At 34.7% G+C, this 25,009-nt stretch overlaps 1 protein-coding gene across 6 annotated transcripts in view; it reads right to left on the reverse strand.

The window, feature by feature from the left end:
• Positions 1-25,009, reverse strand: part of ADGRA1 (adhesion G protein-coupled receptor A1) — a 278,267-nt gene that overhangs the window by 174,186 nt on the left and 79,072 nt on the right. For 5 of the 6 annotated variants that reach the window (XM_038181087.2, XM_038181086.2, XM_027460805.3 and 2 more), the window contains one exon: positions 543-614. Coding sequence is in view for 2 of the 6 variants with exons in the window: in XM_038181086.2 (XP_038037014.1) it covers positions 543-614 (72 nt within the window). In the remaining 4 variants the exon portion in view is untranslated. Of the gene's footprint in view, positions 1-542; positions 615-8,690; positions 8,709-25,009 lie in introns of those variants that run through there. The other variant, XM_038181088.2, reaches the window with a different exon arrangement.

Here is a 25,009-nt window from a genome sequence, read left to right on the forward strand (position 1 = left end):
GAATAAATACTACTAATAAAAAAAAATATCAAGCAAAGTCAATGTGAGAGATAAGAAGATTGTAGACAAATTCTGAAACAAATAAAGTTTCCTTTCTAGGAACTTATTTTACAGAACTGGCCTGTGATAAAAATAAGTAAATCTTACATTATGAAAAAAAAAATTATAGAAAAAAAGTAATGTTTACGCTTACTTACACCACTTAGTTTTAGTTCCAATGAATGTCTAAAGTGACATCTTGTCTGCTAAATCAAGGTTTGTTTTAATTCTTCTAATTAGGTTTGTTTGTAGATGTACTCTTTAGGATATTTATTGAAGAGCAAACATATTTAAATGGGGAAAAAGGGGGGAGGGGGGCGGGGGGAAGAAGGGAAAGAAAAAAAAATCATGGTAAATGTAAAAAGTATAGTGTGTAATTTTCTATTCTACAGCCAGTGTCCTTATGTTATTAATATGCTTGTTGGCATATTTGAGTTGCCCAAGGATAGAAATGTTGATACAAATGCAATTTTCAGAATAATTCAAATGGAATTAATACTTACAGGCGCTTTAGCTCTGAAAGTCCATTGAAGGCCCCTGGCTCAATTGTGCTAATCAAATTATTCTTCAGATCTCTAGAAAGACAAAATAGGAGGAGCAATTAATTATCACTTTACCTACTGTATTACTGCTGTACATACCGAGTGAGAAATGTAATGCAATTCTAACCGTTGTCTGTCATTAAAAAAAAAATAAAAATAAAAAAAAAATTGTAAATAATAACACCAAAAGCATTACATCATTTGCAGTTTATGAAAACATATTTTTCTAAGTAAGAAAGTGAAGATTAGGTGCTAAACAAAATGTTTTTAATTATTCTCCTATTTGTAATTTTCAAAACAAGCTTACCAGCCACTCTTGCCCAAGGAAAAAATGTTTTAATCAATGAGTGAATAAAATAGTCGGCAAAACAAGGGACTTTTAGTTTGCTTATTCATTGTGCTATGCACTTAACACTTAATAAATTTCTCATTTTCACCTAATGTAGGCAAAGCAGCTGGCACATGAGACATAAACAGATAGGTCAAGTTTCTGTCCTGAAATATAAGCAAATTTTCATATTTGGCAGATAGGTGCTTCATTTTGTACTTGGTGACAATCCAGAGGATCAGTTGTTGTGCAGATAAAGAATATTTCACTGGCATTAGCAATCTCATCTGCTCTTGGCACAGTGCTTGGGGCCATGACATTGCTCTCAATTCAGTCCCTGCAGAGATTTACTACTGAATTGTCTCAGGACTCTTCATGATGTGAACTCTGAAGAAATGCCTTCAGTGCAATTAGATAAGCAGGCCTAGGAGATGAACGCTGTAAATTCTTGTAGAGTCAGTGTTCATCTTCTGACAATTTACAATTCATAGGGAATGACTGGTGTGCAATAATATCAGTATTGTTTCTCTGACTGGCCACTTCCAGCATATTACAGCACATACCAGCAACTGCTTGACTGCCAAAGGATGGATGTATCAGCAGCTGTGTGAGTCACCTTATTTATGACTATTTACTTTATTGTAAAGAAAATGCACACTGGGTGAAATTGTAGTTCCACTAGGTGTGATTACATTCAATAGGGCAAGATTTTATCATAAATATTTAACTTACATTAAGATAAATTTTAATGTGAAAGTCCAAATAGTTCCTAATAATAAATATATATATATATTTATTTTGTTTATCATTTTTGCAATTTTTAATACAGTTCAAAAACTTCTGCATCAGATCCATTTTAGTGATGATGCTGATGAGTGATATGTCCCTAGCAGAGATCTCAGACTATTAAAAGTCAAGTTCAGCTTTCAGCTTGAATCATGTAACACTCAAACCCCTTAAGAAGGTGAAAAGACATTCAGATTACTTATGTACAAGTTCTGTCTTGCCTATAAGAAATGCAGGGCTATCAAAAGCACAGCTGACAGAAACCAAGTATATGCTGCACCTCATCTTGTGACATTACTGAAAAAAAAAAAAAAAAAAAAAGGAGAAAGGTAGGAAGGGAGCTAAATATTTAAAACTTAAATGGAACAATAAGTTGTGCTTTGAGTCTTTCTAATACATACATGTAAGTACTGCAGACCATACATGTTTACTTGTTTACAGTGTTTGTGATTAAGTACTTAAAATGAAGTAACAAGGATTCATAAAGCTATGAAACAATTTAGAAAACTTTATAGCCTCTCCAAAAAAACAGTGGTTGTTTCTTACTGTTTTTACCTTAGCTTGTTTGATGTTTTGATTATCTTAGCTTGTTTGATATTCCACAGTTCCTTTTATTTCTGTTGTTGTTTTTATTAATAAATCATTATTCATTAATCATTCAATCCCAATAAAATATGCTAATCTGAGTACAACACAAGTACAATGGATGTTGTAAGAAAATATTAAAAATGCAATATCACTCTTTTCAAGTACTGGTGTAACTTTTAAAAAGTGATGCATGAACATGTGCATATATATCTACAGATGTATACATATTTTAAATATATGCATTACATAGCATAGGTAAGCATTATTTACATGAGCCACAACAACACTGGATGCTAAGCCAGTAGAAAGCATAAAACCCAGAAGTGCTCCCTTTTCCCTGTTACTACTGGGTCTCGGAAAAAGCCCATAAAATTTCCCAGAGTGGCAAGCAAAGAACACTATGAGCCAGAGGCAGCAACAGAAAAGATGGCACTTGAGAGGGGAAAGTAAAAGGAAAGCAGCTGTTCAGGGCCCAGATAAATGTGCCAGAAAGGAGCAAAAGCTTGGGAAGGACCTTGATGGTGAGATGCACACTCTATGACAACTTTACACATAGGTCCAAACTCTTTTCTTTCTCCTGGAAATCAGTAAGTACCACAAAGGCAACAGCACAGATGACAAACCTAGTGCTTGCGCTGGTTCTTATGGACAGTCTGACAAAGAACACAACAACTCCACAGACAACAAAGAGGAAAGAGGGACTGCAGCCATCCTCCTGTGGGTACTCTGCCCTACTCCCTAATCCAGGCAAAGCAGTTTCTTGCTTGCTTTGTCTCCTCCTGCTGGATTTGGATGAAAGCGACAGTTGCTGATCTAATCAGACGTGAAATACAGTTGATGATATTTCATCATCATGACATGGTGATGTCATTTCATGATATCACAAAAACACTAGACATTAAAGAAACGTTGGGTTTTGTTGATGTTGTTTTAATGTTGTGCTCATTTTCATCTTGGCTCCCTGGTACCAGCAGCAGCTACTAGGTTATCTTTCTTCTGCTTTTATATGGTCCACAAATTGTGATCATTCCTCCAAACATCTAACTCAGAATTTTCCATACCTTTTCCTAAACAAACGACTTGTACAAAACTTTTGCAGTCTCTTCTCCAGAGTCCAATAAGCTTGCAAAGACAAGAGTTTATTAATGTGAGTGTATGTGAGTATATGTCAGTGTGTTTTCCTTTGATAGTTTAGGAAATTATTCACTACATGAGCCAAAAGTTCTCAAAACCTTTTTTTTTTTTTTTTTTTTTTTTTTTTTTTAAATAGACCTTCAAATATTCATCTGGTCTACTCTCATTCTGTTCACACCAAACATCAGGGCTTAGCCTTCTCTAGGCAGCACTACCGACAATATCCTCAAGAATTAAATGCAGACCCTTTTCCTTATGCAGTATGCTAAAGGAGGTCAGAGAAGTCAAAGATATTTCTTTGGTTTGTAGAAAAGTCACATAGAAAAGAAGGAAAGGACACTGTTCTCATTATCTGAACTTCTGTATTATTGGAACTTAAAAGACAAACAAACCAAAATAAAACAAAACAAAAAAATGACAATAACAAACAGCCTGATAACATAGACCTTTTGGATCTGTGCTACTTTATTTCATGCTTCACACAGGGATCCATCTGAAAAACTACTTAGAGGCATAGTTCAGAGCAAATATCCACATTTCAGGCAGGGGAAACTGACAATTTTAATCTTTACACCAATTACACACATTGTCTGTTAACCGCCAGCTCATCTAAATGCTCTGCAAGTTGTAATTAGATGGAGTGAATTAGATCTCTTATAACCAACACTGTCAACAACACACAACAAACATAAAGGAATCAATGAGTGGCAGACTGTTGGCAGGTAAGTTTTAATGCCAGTCAAAACAACCACGTAGACAAAGGTCTCCCATTTACTGAAATGTTCTATGTTCCAGTTTATGGAAACTCTGCTCTGTTTCTCCATAACTTGTAACCACATAGGAAAAAACAGCCTAATCTTAAACTATCTTCTACAGGAATAAAAATGTCTCATTTAATGTTAGTAGAAGCAAGACTATTTCAAGGAAAAGTGTTCATCAGTTGCACTGTCCCAAACAAGGACATTTGGCCTTCATATTTTGGAAATTACACATAAATTACCTAGGTCATTCTAAAAAGAGGATATTCTAAGATATCTCTAAGGATATTCTCAGAAAATTGTAGATGATTACAATTGTAGTACCCACAATCTTGGCACTTTCTTAGTAATTAGCATTATTCTATAATGTTTCCATATACTTCTGGCCTAACAAAATAGGTGTTTCCTTCCTTGTCATCCTTGGAGGACTAAAATGTGACTAAAATATATAAATAAAATGATCACACATGTTACTTGCTGTATTTATTTCTACATTAGAAGAACCTTTTATCTTTCCTCCCACTTGTATTTTTTACATAATTAATTTTATTGAAATATTATAATTACCATCTCCTATTTTCTAATTTAGGAAAGAGTTTTTTGCATTGAAACAATGAGTATCAACTTTCACTAAGCTAAATAAAGCAACCAGGGTGAATTTGGTTGTATGTTTACATTTTTTCCCCAAGAGCTACTGCTGAGGTTTGGCAAAAGGTCATGATCCAAGGCATGCCAAGCAGCAGCTCAGCTTGGGCCACACACAGGCACACATGCATGTATACCATGCAAGTGATTTTATTGTCAACCAAAAGTAAAAGAAAAGAGAAAAAAAAAAAAGTATCATAACATTGAATCATCACAGTATGACCCAGTTAAAACCTAAAAAGAAAGCATTTATAACTAACAGTTATGGTTTTGCATCATTTCTGATGGAGCATTCTAACTTAAAAGTATCTATTCTGAATCTGAATGACGTGTTATTAGTGGTGTGGCATGACCCAAAATCTAGTGGCATGACCTGAAAATAAATCAAAGCCTTTTACAATTACAGATAGATGGAAGCTACATAAAGTTAGCTATAGTCAAAACAACTGCAATATTTATATCAAGGCTGCACAGCTGCACAAAAAAAAAAAAAAAAAAAAAAAAAAAAAAAAAAAGTAAAATACTACAATATTGAAGTATATTCCCCCTAATTTTCTTAGTTGCTAGAGGTATTTGCTGTATGGCACCCTGATATCACGTAAGCTTGACTAGAAAAAGAACACAGAATGGACCTTGTTATCATTATTTAAAATCTCAATGGTTAATAAAGGAGAGTTTCCTTTTTTCTTCAAGTCTGAACTTACAAGTATTATACTAACCATTAGGCCCTGTCTACATGTATGTAGATAATTTGTATGTATAGGTAAATAATGCCCCCACAGGTAAGTACTGAGAATTCTTTTACTAAAAATATCATGTCTTTTACTACTACTATCACAAGTTACTGTGAGTTTATCATCTTACACATTAATCTTTGAATGGACTTGTAATTACTAATTACATTTAAGAGGAGTTACCTCAACAAAAGCAACTGACTTAAGGAGGGGAAATCTGTGTTTGAATACCCAGTTCCTGATGGCTTAGCTGAGATGTAGATGAAACGAGGAAGAGGCTACTGATGGGGCTTTACAAGAACATTTCATAGCTACTCCTGGCCTCTGAGCTATTAGACATCTTCTGTAGCCAAATCCCTGATTATCTAAATGTGTCTTTGAGATTCTTGATCCTTCAAGTTGTACGCACTTGTACAACATAAAAGATAGCGGGAAAAATATTAAAACATATCAAGTGCATTTACAAAAGAAACATTTTTTTTTTCTTATATCACATCCTGAAAGCTTAGCTATTTTGTATCATAGTCTATGCCTTCAGACACTGCAAGCTCTTTCCCCAACTTACAATATATATATACTGTAGATATTTTCAATACATATTCATAACAAGAATGTTCAACTAATTCCAGTACTTCGTTCAAATTCCTGACATCGATACATCTTTCATAAAAAATTATAGGTTGTACCAAGAGGACATCTGTGTTTAGAAAGCTGTCATTATGGTGCTGCAAACTTTCCAAAAAAGCTCTGAGAAGAGCAATCAGTTGTTGAGCAGATGCCAAATACCAATGAAATATGACTGACTTTCCACATTTTGCATACTACTATGAAACAACAACAACAGCAAAAAATATAAGGTCACATCTTCCACTTCTTTCTCATGCTAAATACTCCAGCTAAACTAAATGGTACTTTTGCCCAAGAAATGAATGCAGACTTGGGACAGTTAAAAGAGATTCTCTTTTAAAACGTCATGGTGGTGGGAAAGAGGCACAGCCAATGACGAAAGACCGCATTTAGCACATATCCTCCAGTCACAGTAGTGACACTCTGACAGCCTGGATATCATCAAAAATTATTTTCATCTCCATTGTTGGCAACTGCATTGCTGGTATTACACTGTAGACCAAGAAACAGGCAGGTATCACCATCAAAAACTAAAGCACACAGTGCTCCTACAAAAGTCCAGAGCTCTTGCTTTGTTTACAGGTTTTTTTTATGAAGACAGTGGATTTTAATCTACTTTCCAGAATCTGAAAAAAAATATGGTTGTGTTGCAGCTAAGTTTCAAGATACAATGATATATATATATATATTTAATATTATTTCTACAAGATAATGAAAATAAACATGCACAGGAATATGGAGAATAGTTGTGCCTTTGCAGACACAGAGGCTACAATGGTTGGATTACCTAAAACAATACTCCCTAAGGACTGGACAAAAAACAAACAAACAAACAAACAAACTAAAAACCAAAAATAATAATAATAAAAAAACACTGCTGGCTACTCAAGGTACTAGTGAATTACTGGAAATTTCAAACCAGTCACTTGGGATGGCAACAATGACCTATAAAGCAACTGAACAGTCATCACTTTTCTTTTTTTTTAATTTAAGGATGATGACTCATTCACATCAAATGTGCTGTGGTAATTTGGCATTTACTCTTTATTTAGGAACAAGCCTAAAAATGTTAAACAAAATGTCAATAATGGCAGCTGAAGCAAAGCAGAGATATAAACTCTACAGCAGTTTGCTCGCTCAAAGTGGTCCACAGAATGTTATTATGTATTTCATTTTAATAACCATAGAGCAAGAATATAAAGCTGAGAGCATACAAACCAAGGGAGCAGTATGTCAAAGATGGAAAAGTAAGTAAAAGGTATAGTAAAGCAGGATAGATTGTCAGTGTACATTTTTTGTTTATATATTTTTCTATACGTAGATATTCGAAAACTACTTTTTAAATCCCTAGTTTCATTCTAAATATATCAGAATATGGGATGAGGATGCAAAGAATTTTGTCAAGTACCCTTAGTTTAGTATTTTGTTACAGATAATTCAAAATGAAATGCATTTTCTAACAAAGAAAAATCATTTAAGTTTTTCCAGTTTGTTTTCCCCCGTCTGCTTTCAAGCAGAGCAAATTCAGCTCCATATTCAAATTCCCAACATATACAACTGTTCATATATATTTTTCCTTCTCCTGGAAAACACCACAAGAACCAGAGATATGTGGACTGTGGACCAGTTCCACAGGACTAAAGCCAGACTGGAAGGTCAGAGGCAACAGATGCCAAGGGAAGTAGACTTAAAAGAACATAAGCAATTCTTCACTGAATTTCAATTTGAACTTCAGAAACATATTTTCTTCCATGGCTTAAAATAAGTAAAGGAAATACAAGTACCTGCAGATGACATATCAACTTAGAGTAGTATTGAGCCAAAAATAATGTAGGTCACTACTCATGTAAATCAATAAAATAAATAGCATCTTTCCTACAATGCTTTTTTATTGTAATGACCTCATAACACAAAAATAGAAAACTTCAGAAAATAAGGTGATTCAATTATAAAACGTCAAGAAGAGACGCCATCTTTCCGCCTGTTTACTATTAATGTACTGCATTAGTAGAATAAGAATTTAAATGAAAGTATCACAGAGAACATAGTCACTGTTTACGTATACAATCTTGGGGGAGCTGGGAGAACTCTGCAATAGGCACCTTCAGGAATGAGTGTGCTCAAAACACTTATTCCTATTTACTGGGGCAATCCCTCTATTGGGGCAATGCCCAGACATATCCCACCTAAATCAGGAAGCCTTTTCCAGAAAAGGCAAGCAAACAGACAAACAAAGAAAAACATTCAAACAAAATGACCAATTCAGCTATTGTTAGAAAGAACATGACTTGCACAGAAATCTTGAAAATTTACAGCTGTTCAATAGTAAAATAAGACTTTGTTTAATGCATAATATAGGAGAACTCTCTACAAGCAGTTTAGCTCTGAGGAATTAAATCTTGGTGAAAGACTAGTCTAGGAATCCCTCTCCAGAAACCTCTGTTGTTATAAAAGCCATAAACTGCGGCTTTGGTAAAAACTAAGAGAAATTTAAAGTTAAAAAACCAACCATGTGTGCCAATAAGAAGGCATGAAGAATTGTCTTCTCCTACAGAAACAAGGGTTAATGATTATCCTGTTCAACCACTCTGAAGAAAAAAGGAGGACACTAGAAAGGAAGCAAGAAAAATGATTAGGGATAAATAGAATATTGTTGGTGATAATTACTGTTGAACAATGATATATGCTTGCTCAGCTAGATGTCAATTCCTTTTTGCCATCCTTCTCAATGGATACAATAATAAAACTTCTTTTCCTAGCATGCTATTTTATACAATCCTCCATGGCATCTCTTCTACATGCTTCTCATCACCTCTTTCCCAGCCCCTCAGAGACAATGCTTTGTTTCCACAGTCTTCCTGCACCGGGTCAGGGACCCTACTATTCTGTCCCACAAATAGTTAATTTTATTTGTTCAAACCTAGTCCAGGCATGAAGGGGGCAGAAAACCTGACAGGTGCTCTGGGAAGCCACAGTCAGATTTCTCTGCTCCCTGCCTAGCCAACTGTGCCATGCTGGTTTCCTAACAGGTTATTTTGTTTTCAGTTAGTTGTGGGAGTGGATTAAGGAATGCATTTCAAACTATAGCACATGCGCTATACTGAGAACAGAAACGTGTTTCTTAATCAACAGCAGACATCTCACTTTAAAGCCCAGAATCATGCCTTTATGTGATAAATCCTACACCTATTTCCCTACAAAGAAACAAACACAGTTAATGTGTTTCAGTGCTGCTAGTGTTGTAAGTTTTCAGGAAGAAACTTTGGTGGCAGCAAAGGAGCTTTATGGTGGCTATTTTAACACATGTATCTATAAATCTGTGCTTGAGACATCTTCTTTAAGGATGACAGCATCTGACACAAATCATGTGTTAACTTAATGACAACACTATATAAAACATCAGATGAGTATATCATACAGCTGAGATGGCTGACTGCACATCAGGCTAACTGGACTATTTGTGGTCCTAATGGGAAACAGGAGCCTAGATACTCATAAATTCAATTAAGTGAACTCCTGAAATACATCTAAACTTAAGTTGTTACATAAACTAAAGCCAAACAAAAATAAAAACAAAAAAACACCGCAGCGAACATATGATACATAATTTAAACTGCTCTATGAACTAACTTAATAAGTTAGTTTACTTTATATTCCTGTCATTTCTGACTACTAACACTGAATTTTATATAGATCATGTCATGTAATTTTTCTGTTGTCCAATGCCCTTATAAATCTATTCACAACTGTGCTGTAGCACGTATCACCTTAGTAGATAATACAAGATTGTATACAAATATAGTTTATTCGACTTTACAAGCAAAAATTATTATTTACACAGTATTGAAATGATGACATAAGAGCAATTAACCAGGCAAAACTCCCCCAAAATACTGGTGTTTGTATACTCCCACATTTTCAGAGGTACATAAAAAGAGTTTTTCATAATAAGAACTGTTCCATCTAAGAAACATATCTAAATTATTGCTACCCTAGAATAGTAGCAATATTATTGTAATATTATTGTCTAATAGAGTTACAGCTGAACTAGAATGGTATTTAATTGTACAGGTGCCTAGCACAGACTTACCACCTGGGAAGGATCCTTTTCATTCCTGACATCAGAAGTTATGTGAAAATGATGACCTTTTTCTCATATCTACAGTTGTCTAACACAACGCTCTTCCTCAACAATTCACTCACTTTTAATCAGTGGTGATTTTCCCAAATTTATTTTAGGAAATATGTTTAGCCTTTTTAAAAAGTACTGAGTCCAGTACTGATTCACAAAAGAAATCACAGGACTAGACTATGACCTAAATGATTTTTAATCAAAAATTTAAAAAGTTTCGTAATATTTTTATGAAGTAGAATAAATGATTGAATTGTGGATTATGAACATCACTTGAAAATATCATTCTAATTAAACAGAAACAGAATAATCATGATCTTTTCTGTAGTCCTGCTATGAGCTGTTTAGATATGAGGATAATTAATGTAATATAAACAAGACATTTTTGCCTTTATATAGTCATTTATATGAGAGACATAAGGAGCATGAAGATAACAGTTGCACCAGTAAACTATATTGGTATGGTGAATTCTGCCAAGTTATTTCAATTACATACTACATACAATTTTCAATGATTATTTAAGTACTGATGAAGTAATTTTAAACCATATATTCAAAGGATCTCCTGCATCTCTTCATGAAGAGAAGCTTTCACAGATGAGGCTTTCCTAATTTGGACTACAAAGTCACAAATAGTGTAACCAACAGAAAAACATTAATCTGTGGATAACTTAGAAAGCACTGTGATGATTATTATTTTATGTTGTTTTGATTACAAAATTATATCCTTTATTGAAAAAATATTTACAGTTTAGTACACAATTTGCAGTTCTGTACTGGACTTCTGCAAAAGCACCTCTCTGCAGTGACTAATTCTCTTATCAAAAAACAAAACCTGACCCTGCTGTGTCTCTCTCCGTGTTGAAAAACATTACAATATTTCTTGCTTTAGGAAAAATTTATTAAAGAAAAAACAATGCCGTTTCAACATACCATTTCCTTTCTTAACTTGCCATTTTTCCAAGCTACCTCATACCTTCTCAGCTGGAACCTTACCAACAACTCTGTCATTCATGATGATGAAGTAATTTTATGTAATTGTTAACTATTATTAATATTTATTTTTTTGTAATAATTGTAATGATAACTTTTGTAATAATTAACTATTAATTGTTAACAAATCATTATTTGTGTTCCCAAAGTTTGATATCAAATTTCCAATTCATCTTTTTTTTTCCTAAGAACTTTAACTTTATAAAGGCCTAAAATAACTCACCTCAACAGATTAGCAACAGCTGCCAGAGAACTCAATAAATATTGCACATGTCGCTCTTTGGAGGCTTGATTCTTCCTTTTGTAGGTTATTTTCACTTAGCCAATACTAAGACATAAATCTGTTACATTTTTACCAGAAGTATTAGTAAAGAATTCAGGGACACAGCCAGTCAAATCATGTAAAACACTCACAAACTGCAGTACAAACATTACTGAAATAAGAAGCAGAACCTGATAGTTCTATCTTCCATCAATTGTCTTGAACGGCTGAAATCATGCTGAACACTTTAAAATACTCAAAGCATATCAAACTCAGAAAGAGTAATGTACTCTGGCCACCAAAAGCATGATGGTAAAATTACTGGCCCAGCTCCAAAAAAGCACTTAGGCCATCTGAAGCCAAACTGCAGTGGAATATAGGTACTAAGTCCCAGAGAGCAGCTCACAGCCCTCTTTTCACTTCCCACATGTCTGCATGGCTGCTACAGATACCTTACTTAGACTTCACTTTTCAACTTCCCCATGCACAGAGATGGAGTTGGTCTCATAGAAAAGCTTTTTTAGGATTTGCAGTTGGGATATGCCCACACTAAGGATCTCCTAAGGGCTAGCCAGGTTAATGGGATGTAGTCAGCATGGCCACAGACACAAAACACAGCACAGCATCCCAGAGCACTACAAAAGGATGAGGTGGTGTTGCTATCCATCTTTTCTACAATAACTTAGTGATTAGAGCTCGGGAAATGGAAGACATTGTTTCAGTGCAGTCCTTGCCCAAAAGGGAGGCATAGCTACATTTAAGATGCACAGGAGATGAAAAAGCAGAGAAAAGCCTCTGTTTCCCAGAACAGTATTTCTGTGTATTATCAAATTAATGTTTATAGCAAAACCCATTTTCTCCTTGTTGATGAAATACCCTTGGCACTTGACTGCTTCTGTTCTCTTCTTCTTGGTCCCATAAATTTTAAACACTCGACTACATATTGGCACAACTCCACTGCAGACAGACCCACATCCTAGTTAAAGCCTTTCTCTCAGAGGTAGCAAATGCATGCTGCTCTCAGCTGAACATGAGGCTTTCTCTTCCCAAGCAGCTACTCTAGCCACCAGGCTGGTAAAGAGCACAAGTGCCCTTTACTTTCTCTTATGACCAGGTTTCAAAAGAAAACATTGAGTTAGTTATGCTTTTAAAAAGGAGAATCTTCAGAAGTATTCAGCTGCAAATCCCAGTCCCACAAAGGCTTCACTGGGAGCCTGAGTTATTAGGGTTACTCAGGAAAAAAATAATGTCAGGCCTCAGTATTTTTGTAAGCTACTGAGTGCCTTTTTAGGCCCTTTGCATGATGGCAAGATGGATCCTCATTTTTAGACACCTAATTCTCCCCATTTGCTGCACAAAGAGTTTAGGTCTCCAAAGAATAGATGAGAATTACACTTCAAAAGCTAGATACTGGTGCTCTATGCACGATAGCGCTGAGAGCCGTTAACTCCACTATATCTTGCTGCTGATGGGAGCCTTAGTGACTTCCTCAGCTACCAAGCTGCTAAATTTCCTGTTTAAGGGTTGTATGTATTATTTACTACCCATTTGGCTGTGATTTAGCTTGTTTTTAGCTGTTTTCAGATGGCTTCAAAATAGGCCAGGACTAGAACCAACTTCCTCTTCAAACCAGTAAGCAAAAACCAAACAAGACAGTGGTAGCAAACCAGAGCTGAGAGCATAATTAATGTGACACATGCTCACAGAGCTAAGGTATGTGCTTGGGACTGCAGCTCAAATGTCTAGGAAATAATGGCACAGTGAAATATCCCTAAGAAATGCTGCAGGCAAGACTTTGAAAACAAATCATTCTTCTAACTTTCAAAAAAGACATGTGGCATAAAGCTAAATATGATTTTGTATTTTCTTTCCCAGTTAAAGTATTTTAAAAAGAATCAATTCTGGAGAACAGTGTCTTCCTGTGGAACAATAAGCACTATGCATATATTCCATCCTTACCCCTTCCCTTCTGCAGATGAGTGGTGGGAAAGGGCAACTCAGAAAATATGTCATCCCCTATCTGTCTCCCACTCAGCACACACTAACCCAATTCTCCAAAATCTCATCACAGTGTTGTAGCTCATTAAATTCAGCTGAAGGATGAGAACTGAGCTGCACAACTAAATGTGCACAGTTTGTGTTTACCAGCAAGAACACTGTATGCAGTGTTGCTTACAACATACTGCATAATACGGAAGCTTTCTTGTTGGCAGCTTTGACAATTTATCTATTCATATCAAAGTGAAACAGAGGCTGCTTTAAAACTGTTGCTCCTTGTCCTAATGGGAAAAGAAGAATATTAAAAACTGTCACAGTGAAATCTCTGTTACCATCAAAAGGTCGTTGATTCAAGAGACAAACAACCTAGTGTTAATGATTTAACAAAACATTTTTCACAGAGATTACATGCTCATCTGTCAATATATGTTTTTCACATAAAGAAAACAAGGATCATTTCCTTCTAAAATGCAATTATGAAGAACTATGTGCAAATCAAAGACAATACTTTAGTAATTACGCGTTTACCTAAAAAAATGAATTATAAACACAAATAAATATAAGAACAGTTTGCTATTGCTTGCAAGTTAGACTCATTAACTGGAGAACTGTCCTAAAAAGAAAACAAAATTGTAGTGGAGTTTGTTCAACAGACACTTCATTTGAATAGAACTGTATGTAGGCAAGCATTCAGGCCTGACTTTTTTCACTTCTTTTCCTCTTTTTTTTTTTAAGCACATATATCCATGAGGATCGAAAACTAAGAGGTTGATCCTGATTTGATGAAAGTAAGTGGAGAACGACCTTCCTGACAAGCAGTATATAAACTGAAATGAACATCAGACGTTATTCCAACCATTTTAAATTTAAGAGAAATGAAACTACCATAGTAAGCAAAATAGTTTTGTTTTGTTTTGTTTTTAAAAAAGCTATAATGGCAATGTTCTTACACAGTCTTCAAAAATACCTGTCAACATTTAAAAGTTAAAATCCAGCAACACTCATCATCATCAAATTTATATTTTACTTGCAACTATATATGTATTTTTCATAATTACAACACACTTGTTTACAAAAAAAAAATGTTGCTATTAAAAAAAGTGTCAAAGATGTTGACAGGTGAGGTGGGTTTGTTTGTTCTGTCTGTTTTTCTAAATGAAGGTTTTACTCTCATTTTGAGTAGAAGTACATATAAATAAACATACTAACTTTGAGTCTGTATAATGTATGGGTGACTGATCCAAAACAACATCATATAGGAGGTATACATTTAAAATAATTCTCTGACATACTACCTACACATGTAGCATGCAAAGTTATGTAATTCAAGAAAGATAATTTCCATAAACCAGTAGATTCTGAACAGGGCGTGAATTTCAGGAGAGGATTTAAACTCTGTCTCTTGGCAAGATATTAAAAACAATCTATTTTGATCTTTGATTTATTTTCCACTTTTGTGATTCAATTGCATCTTCGATGTGTGAGTTCTTTTCAGAAGAATACTGCAATTCATCTAGAACTGGAACATTTCGTCAACATTTAGATTAAGTTGTTACTCTTGATTTGCTAACCAGTTGGGGTAGTACTAGTCTTTTACAAAATCACAGGGCTAGACATGAGGAATGAAAACATTCTACTATATTGATAAATCTGTCCCTTTACATATAAATAAAATACAGAAGATGATATCCAGAACAACTTCAGCATTTGTATTGATAAGATTTAAACTGGAAATATTCTTGTACTTTGTGTACTTTTGGCTCAAGGACTAGTTTCCAGGTACAAGAACAACAAAAAAATTTTATATTTATCTCACAGAAGTTTCCAGAAGGTTCCAGTCAGGGCAGGAGATCTTTTGTGCTTTGCAAACACCTTCTTTGTTTTTTTATTTTTTTTCTTTTTTTTTTTCTGTTCTGAACATATATGTATATACGCTCATATATACATAAGGATATATATAAAAAGTGACTGGATATAAGCTCACCCATATATAATCATTTGCAGGATCAGCTCACTGACCTCTGAGAGACCACAATGCAGTCAAAGAAATTGTTGTCATATAACTACTTGAAATACACCAGAAATACAAAGTAGCAACTGAAAGAAAACTTAAATAGAACAAGATTTAAATAATCAAAAACTACTCAGATTGCTCTTGAAGAAGGAGTGTTCATTTTAAGCTAATTCTGTAAACAGTGAGCATTTGACTGGGCACAGACTCTTCATGATACTGACTCTACAAAAAAAATTCCTTCCCAACCAATCTGCTTCTACTTTCTTAGGTAATGTATTTATGACACCAGTACTTAAGGATCTGTACAAGATTTATAGGCTATCACAGCATGAACTCTTGCCAGCAAAGTCTTAATTACTTTCAGAGAAAATGAGGAATGTGATGATCATGTTTATTGTTATAACCTTATTTCCTTTGAACTAATCAAACATGGCTTAAATGATTCACTGGGAAGACAAAATATTCATAAATGCTCTACAAGACAGTAATTATTGGAGGAAGTATCAGAAATTTTCAGAAGCCTGTCCCTTTTTTTTGGGGGGGGGGGTGGGGGGGGGAAGGGGGATGGAACAGGGACGACACCACCCCGGCATAGACCAACATTTCTGGCATTTATAAATGTCTGCAGTGTCACCCAGAAAACAGATATCTACTGTATAATGTATTAAGATTCTTAGTCCAGATGGTCCATTTTTTCTAAACTCTAAAACCCATTTCCAAAAATACAAAGCATTTTTAATGGATTTCAATGGTCTCTTTCTTTTACATAAAATCACTCAGAAGAAGGATGTTTTCTTAAAAACAATCTGCTGTCCAGGTCCACCCTCCCAGGCATGTCCCTTGGAACCATTCCCAAACTATCCCCAAAGCACCAGCGTTTCAGCAACTGGAATGACAACTTCTTTTTAATTGTTTGAGATCCTGCAGGCTTCTATCTGAGAACAAAGCGTGCACATAAAGCACATTCTATGGCCATGATTCAAGTCCTTTTGAAAATAAATTATATATTGAAACAATGCTATGTTATATAAAGCAGTCTATCTGACATTGGATGTTCAGCATTAGAGCAAATCATGTCCAAGTTCATTTCCCACCCATATGTTTGGACATACAAGACGTGCAATAAAATTTACATAAAGTAACTTTTTCATTATGTGAAAGCTAAAGCATTTGATGGAATTATGAAGAGACTTGGCTATGAAGAAGAAAAAGATGAAGCCTGTTTAGTAATGGACAAATAAAATAAAGAATCCAACATAAAAGTCTATTTGATAGTTGGTAGTGATACATTTTAATACTACAAGAATAAGGGAGTATCTAATGAAGTTCAAAAGCAATGCATTTAAAGCTGTCAAAGGAAGTATTTTAACACAATATGTAATTAACCTCTACAGTCTCATTACTGAAACATATCATTGAGGTCAAGAGCTTAGAAGGATTCACAAAAAAGAATTAGGAATTACATGCCTAATGAGGACATTCACATACACATCAGACAGCTTTTCTCAGGACACAGTATAAAACAAGGAAGTTTCTTTTATGGAATAGTTATTCTTTATCAAATCTTCCAGAAAGGAAATTAATTTTAGGATACATCTGAGCCCAAATCCTGACTCAACAATATGGGTAATGGAGCCACCAACTTTAGTGAAACAGGATGCTCATCCCTGGCATTGGCAAGGGACAAAATACTGGAAAAATTACATTAAAATTCTGATTTAGGGCATGATGACTTGAATTCTTCTAATTAAACCAGTAAAAGCCATAATGTAAATGCATTCAGAGCAATTTAAAACTGCTTAACTATATGCAACTCTGTTAGTAAATTGTTTAAATTTGCTTAGCCTACTTCTGTAATCTCTACAAGAAGTTGTGTGTATTTATTAACACACAGCATTTCTTCCCACCTCGCCCTTCACTACCAGCACTAAGGTACACCACTTCTATCATTAATCCCTTATTAATATTTATATTATCAATCTATTAATTTTTAATATATTTTTTAGCATGCCAAATGGCTCAGATACAATGTAAAGTTAGTGATAATTGATTTTGTAATTTAAACCAAGGGCTTGGGTTTATTTTTTTTTTCCTCAGAGTTGGAATGCATTTCCCAGGCAATATAGAGAAAATCACATTTATTAAATTAGGTCTCGGGCTTTCAGAAGACTTTACAAAAGGTTATGTTTGTAATCTTCCGTGTTTATTTTACTATGAAACCAACACATCCAGCAATAAGTCAGATTTATTGTGAAAATAAACACATTAAGACCTTATAAATAGTTGTTAGAAAAGTTCCGTATGGTCTGCCAAAAGTCCCAAATGATTGGTTCATGAACTTTTCCTTTGTATGCTCTAATGGCTTAAAAAAATTGTTTATTTTTGACTGGTTATGAATAGATGAGGATTATATTTCATCTACAGCCTCCATTAAAGCATCAGGATTTAGAAAACTTCCAAACTTAAGAAACTCAAATTAAAAAAAATAAACTGTTGACAGCAGATATACATAATGGCATGGTGAAATGGAGTGTTATTCTAAAGCTGCATTTACAAAATGAGTTTCTCAATTTACCTGATTATATCCCCTAAAAAGAAAAAATAAAAATAAAAAATCAGTGCTCAAAGATATTGCAAGACTTTAATGGTTTATCTAAATGCCTATAGCAATTGCTGTAGCCTGAGTTACTGCACAGAACTGTATCTCAGAGATTGAGAAGAATTTTACATCGCCTTCTACTTGCAGAATGTATGCTTTAACAGTGAGAGTAGGAGCCTTCTGGTGAGAGGCTGTCTGCACACCTAGCTGCCCATGATCCCTGCATCCGTTGGTATGCAAGACTCTCCCAGACTGGCTCCCTAAGAGCAACAACACTCGCCTCTATCAGGGCCAATTTCCAAATCACTCATGTCATTTCAGTTCTCTCCAGCACACAGTCTTCATACAGAGACCAGAATGCTACCTCCTGAAAATAGGATGGAAAAACATTCTCAATTATGTCTCTTCCTCAGCCATGCAGAAAGACTAATGCCCTAATCCTCAAATCTTGAAAGAATATCTGAAAAAATATGTTTCAGTGTTTCTGGGAGTACAAAACCAGTTGTTGCTATTGTAACAAAAAGCATACCTGGGTAGATCCTGTATAAGAGAAAGGTTTCAGGGCAGTGCTAAGTTCATTCAAAACTAGAAAAATCACTCTTGCAATTTTTTAAATTTTTATTTTATTTTTTTATTTTTTGAAGAAAACAGGAGAGAGGAAAAACTAAGAGGCCAGCATGCAGAACATGCCTTATGACAGAAAAGGGCCACTGCTTCCAATGCTGGGCAAACACTTGAGTTTGGCACTTGCTTTGATTTTAGACAAATACCTTGTTGGTTTTGATTGTCAGAATCGTTCTTCTTTGTATGTATAACTAAATGCTTTCTGCATTGGACTGGTTCAACAGAAACCATCATCTTATCTCACTTACAGCAGGGAGTCCCAGCAATCCCCTGCAGTTCCAACCACCCCTTCCCTCTCAAACCTTTGTCCTTCCCACTGCAAGAGCCATCAATGTATTACAATAAATAAATAAATAAATAAATTTTAAATTATAAAATTTAAATTATATAAAAATTATAAATCATGAATGATAAAAATAAAAAATATATAATATTTTTTAAAATTCAGTTTTGAATGAGAAAATACCTTCCCCCAGAGGTTTGAAAACACATGGACTCAAATGTTACCTGATATCAATCAAAAATTAGATGAAAATCCAAATATTGGGAGAAAAAAAAAAAAAGCATCATAATTCCTCTCTTAAGTGAGCAGAATGACCTCCTCTTAAGGTTTGGTGTTCCCCTCCTCCCCTCATCTAGTTACTTTTATGTGCTACAGCAGATGTACCACATTTTGTATTAGTTTCTGCTTGAATGAATAATGGAGATATGTGCACTTGTATAAACAAGGAAAGGTATTTAATGAACATATTGTACATGCTAAAGAGGCAGCTTTTTGCTGGAAAAGTGTAGAATGCATTCTTCCAAGTGCATGAAAATCCCATATTAATGATGCATGAGTTTTCTATGAACTGGGCCAGGAATAAACTGTCAACTATATTTAAAACACTGAGTCAAACCTGATAATTGCTTATTTCAGAGTTAATTAAAAAATAAAAAATAAAAAAAAATCCCTACACAGAAAACAGAAGATGTTTAAAATGATGATATTATTTTTATTTAGTTTTTCATTAGAGATCATTTGTTTGTATTTCTATTTTGAAAATTCAATCCTGCTGGTCCCAGATAAATGTGCTCCTCTAGAACTGCAATTTGTTTCATTGTATTTTCATTCATTTTCATTCTCTTCATGAGCAACAGTGACATTTACAAAACCAAAAGAAGAGGACAGAGTAGTTGGAACCTCATATTTACAGCACATTTATAGCACTTGGCACATTGGCCACAGTTTTCTGAAAGATATTATTAGATTTGTCAGTGAGCGTCTTGCTGCCTTTTCAGGACTCTGTGGGTTTTATCTACGAAGGCAAATGCTGAGGCTTTAAATGCCTGGCTGCACTCAGAGCCTCAAGTGAAGCTCTTTGGGCTCCTGTGCAATTGGAGTACAACAAGAACTATTAGACAGAATGAAAATAAAAGTCCATCCAGCCTAGTCCTGCATCCAATTGTGGCCAGCAGTGGACATAGTGCATGCTTACAAGGAACAGATACCTAGGGATGCCTCCCTTGTGTACCCTCCCAGCTCTGAGCTGGATGCACCACATCTATTTCATCATCAGTTAGTCATCCAGAGGTGACAGCAGCATGCCCTGATACCAAGATTACAGAGAAAGCATGCTGACATGATGAAGCAGAGTAAGTAGAGGTGGATGCAATGGGAGGTTGCTATGACTTTTCCCACACTTACTGGGAGTCTGAAGCATGACAGCAAGCACAGTAGGTGAAAGCAACATTGTCCCACTGAAATGGTCACCAGCACATCAGACCTAATGTTAAAAAAAAAAAAAAAAAATCTCTGGAAAAAAACTTCCCTTGAGCACCAGGTTCCTACAAAAAAGGGGTGGTACTAATTTTGAAGAAGGCATTTTTTGCAATCTGATGATATGGGCTACCAAAACCAATGACATAAATTTGGACCTGGCTAACAAGACAAACAGCGGGTGTTGTGTTGACAGCTATTTGGGTGACGACTTGTGGATTACAATCATAGCGAAAGGCAAGGAAAACCTAGAATTCACAGCTGGCTCTCCCAGTCTGTGTGACATTCTTCCCAACTCTGCTCCCACACACAGTGCAAATACTTTGGTTAAACAGAAATGATACCACTCATTCCATTGCATAAACTTCCCCCACGCTAAACTGTGGGGAAGGTACTTTCTCCACTCACAGCCTGTAATGTGCAGCTTTTCTCAAAGGAAAGACAGGAATAGTGATGCTCTCTCCTTTGTAGTTTAGGGAAACCACATCTTATTTCCAATATGTAAGATCTGAACTATCATCAACCATCCAAATATCCTCCTCAGCTACATATTTGGTATCCTCCTTGTGGAATTTGTTAATTCCCAATATTTAAGTTTTCCATTCTAGAATTAAACAATTCTACATCCTAAATAAATAAATAAATAACATCCAACTGATTATTCAGTTGGTGATGTATTCAACAGCACTTCCTGACTTGCACACAAACTGGTCTTGAAGTTATATATTACTTCTGTCATGCAAAACAGTACCTCTAAAACTAGAAAAATATCAGAGAGAACTCTACAATATATTATTGCTCTGCTTTTTTAGACAAAGTATGTAGCAAGATTATTTACTTCAACAGTTGAATGATCATCATTAATAAGGTTCTGTATTTCATTTAAGTCTTCAAGAGAAGTTATTACAAAATTTGTAGATTGTGGATTTTGTTTGTAACCTGCCAAGATTTTATTGCAGACATCTGAAACTTTAATATTAAACCTGGTCTAATCTTCAGGTTAAAGGGGGTGGGGGATAAGGGGGTGGGAAGCTCAAGTCAAAAACGACTAGATGGATATTCTAACACCATATGTATACCTCAGTAACAAAGCACCATCAAAAGCATGTGAATATACCATAGAAGCTACTATTGAATCTAAATGAAACAACAAAAATGGAAAATAAATTAAAAAATAATGTAGACTTGTAAATACTTGTTTAAGATGAGCAACTATTAACTAGTAGCTTGAGAAAATAGTTCAATCAGTTAATTTGGCTTACCTATCTCTACTGAAAACATTTTATGGATATGCTGAACTAAATTGCCAACTCATATAAGATGAACCAGAAGTAAAAATACATCCTTTAGGCAGAGGAGCAACAGTTACATGATGTGACTGGCAATATATAACTATAACTATATAACTATATAACTCTTAAAATATGGTTTTTGAACCCATTTGTTTTGTCTCAAAGTGTTCAGATTCATCTGTTCAAATGAATCTCACAAAATCAAAAAGCTATTGTATCTCACTTGCAAAAGACAGAGTAAAAGTTAGAATAGAAATCTCTTTGAATTAATGTCTTTTTTTTTTTCTTTTTCTTTTTTTCTTTTTTTTTTTTTTTTGGATGCTCTGGCCACTTATCCTTACTTAAGGATACACAATGCATGATGAGCAAGCAGGGGTGACCAGAGCAACACTCTCTTCAGGATTTTACTCACACAGAACTTTTCTGTTTTTTCCCAAACCCATTGTTCATTATTTTCACAGAGACTTGTGTATCTATTTCAAAATGTGTAAATATGGTATATTTAAATAGCAGCCCTGCAACTGTTACTGCTGTGACCTAGAAAGAGAAGCAAAGGGCAGTAAATGAACTTTGTTTAATTCACATGTTTTATTGGAAATAGGCTTCAGTGCCTCCATCATGCAGCAGCAACATCTAGGAACCAAACTGCTAGAGGCCAGTAAATCAAACAGCTACGAAGGGACAACATGACCTTTTATTTTTCAGCTACTGATTTTTTTTTTCTTAAGAAAAAATAATAATCCTACTATATACAGCTATATAGAAAATATGATCAATTGCACATGCTTTATCATCATAGAGCTAGTAGTAATATTCAAAATTTTATATGGCTGTCTTTCATAGTCAATTATAGGCTCTCTTCTGAGAGTGAAAGACCATCATCATTAACTGAATCCAATTTCACATTGATTAAATTAATCCTATTAAAATAAACCTACTGGCACAAAAGGCAACTTTCATTGTTTCTTTCCAATCAGCCATGCGGGAAAAGAAAGCAGACTCAATCTATTTCTCTTTTAATCAATAAGCCCTTTAAATGGCATCCACTGTAGTCCTTCACTGACACTGTTCTCTGAAGAACCATTCTGCAGTTTTACTCACCTGGAGACCAAAAAAGAGCACCATGTTGAACTGTATACCTTTCCTCTGCACCATTCACTCCGACCTCACCACCATCAGCATTTTCCAGATAAGTAAAATTGTTCATATACCTCAAACTTTGGTCTAAACAATGAGAGTGATCAAATACACCAATAACATCACAACAGATTTCCAGCTTCAGCTTGTTAGGAGAACTAAACATTACATATTGATTGACAAGAGATTCATCAGAATGTTTTTATTGACAACTTCTCAGCTGTATGAGCTCAGCAATCTTAAGTCAGTCAGTTTTAAACAGTAAATCTACTGTGCTTGAAATCTTAGCAAGCGACAGAATGGAATGTATCAGGACTAGAATGTGGTTTACTCAGCTGCTCCCTTTAGTGGCTCTGCCTAGGGAAGCACAATTTAAGGCTTGGACTTATTTTCTAGAATATTACATGATAGTGCAATATATCTGAGTCATTTTATATGAGTAACAGCCAAACTGAGCTGAACACCCTGAGCTGAACTTCCAAGAACCAACTGCCTGAAACAAAAGTCTACACTATGGAATTAATAGAAGAGCTTTGTATAAACACAGCTATTCATGGCATACTACTTGTCATTTTTAAAGAACTAATTTTCTCAATTGTAAAGAACTTACCAAGCTATTCTACAATTTAAAACTCAAAATTTACATAGCCAGTTTGACATACGCCTATAACGCCTATTGAATACTTAGCAGATGTTTTCACAGTTAAACTACCAAAAAGTACCCAAAGTATTCAAAGTATTGTGGTTCCAGGCATTTTTGTAGTCTTGCATAAAAGAGACGGTTACACCCTGCAGACCTCTGAAATTTTCACAGATGTTCTTACTTCTTTCCATTTAATCAGGCCATTCTTTCTTTGTCTTATCAAAGAAGATAATTTAAGAGAATGTATTTTCATGCCTTAATCACATTATCTGAGATTCAAATGAATTGTTACCTATAGACACTACTTTTACTCTCAGACATCAGTTACTTGGCTTTTCTATCTACTTTTTTTTCAGAATCCAATAATACGTATCAGATATATTTTACTGAAATAAAATAAGAAGTGCTGATGCTAAATATTTTTATGAATACATTTAGATCAACACAAAGTTCAGTATAAAACTTTCAATAGGCAATAGTGACACATCTAATATATTGTCTAGTATTGTTACAGATATTGTGACACAAAATTGTTGTACCCTATTACAGAAATTTACAAACATTGTTACTACTTTATAACTCCATGCTGTTTCTTTGCTTTTACATGGCCATAAAAATCTTCTCTATTCGTGTATATTCTAACAGTGGAATTATTACATAAGGCAATTCTTTGTCTGTATCATTTTTAGACACTAGAAAAATAATATTTCCTCAGTCCTCTTAATACTGACATAGTGTACAGTTAACTGACATATTTAGTATTCTACTATAACTATTAATCAAAATAAGACACTAGTAAAGGTTTCTGCATTAACTCCTCTTAACTGCAGCTGAACATGACTTAGACAAAGTCAAGACATCTGTGGTATTCAGTGCAGGAAACAACACGGCCCTTCATCTTGACCTTTTTATCTCCTTTGTATTAACAGAAGGAAAACATTTCAAATGCAACTAATTATTTGGTTTATAAAATTACAGGCAAGTTTTAAATCACAACTCTAAAACGTGTGGTGTGGATGAAAATCTATGGTGGTGGAAAAACTAGTTTTTAATTTTCTAGTTTTTCAGTATTTTAGTTTTAAAAGGCACTAAATACAAAGTATGATGCATAAACTGCTTAAGAGTATATATCTTCATATCACCTGAAACCAAAAGTGCTGAATGTTCACAGTCAAAGTCAAGATGCAGCAAACATAGCAATCTCATCTGGAAGGCTACATACAGGCAAAAGAGCCACTGCCATTCATTTCATCTGAAAATTTGCAGGTGTAAAACCATTATGAAAACTGAAAGGCACGAGAGACAAATTTCAAAAACAGCAGTTGTTTGGAAGTGAAGGATGAGTTTTCAATGTATCAAAAGGTTTTGAAGGAGA

Source organism: Anas platyrhynchos, chromosome 6, assembly GCF_047663525.1.
Source record: "Anas platyrhynchos isolate ZD024472 breed Pekin duck chromosome 6, IASCAAS_PekinDuck_T2T, whole genome shotgun sequence".
NCBI lineage: Eukaryota > Metazoa > Chordata > Aves > Anseriformes > Anatidae > Anas > Anas platyrhynchos.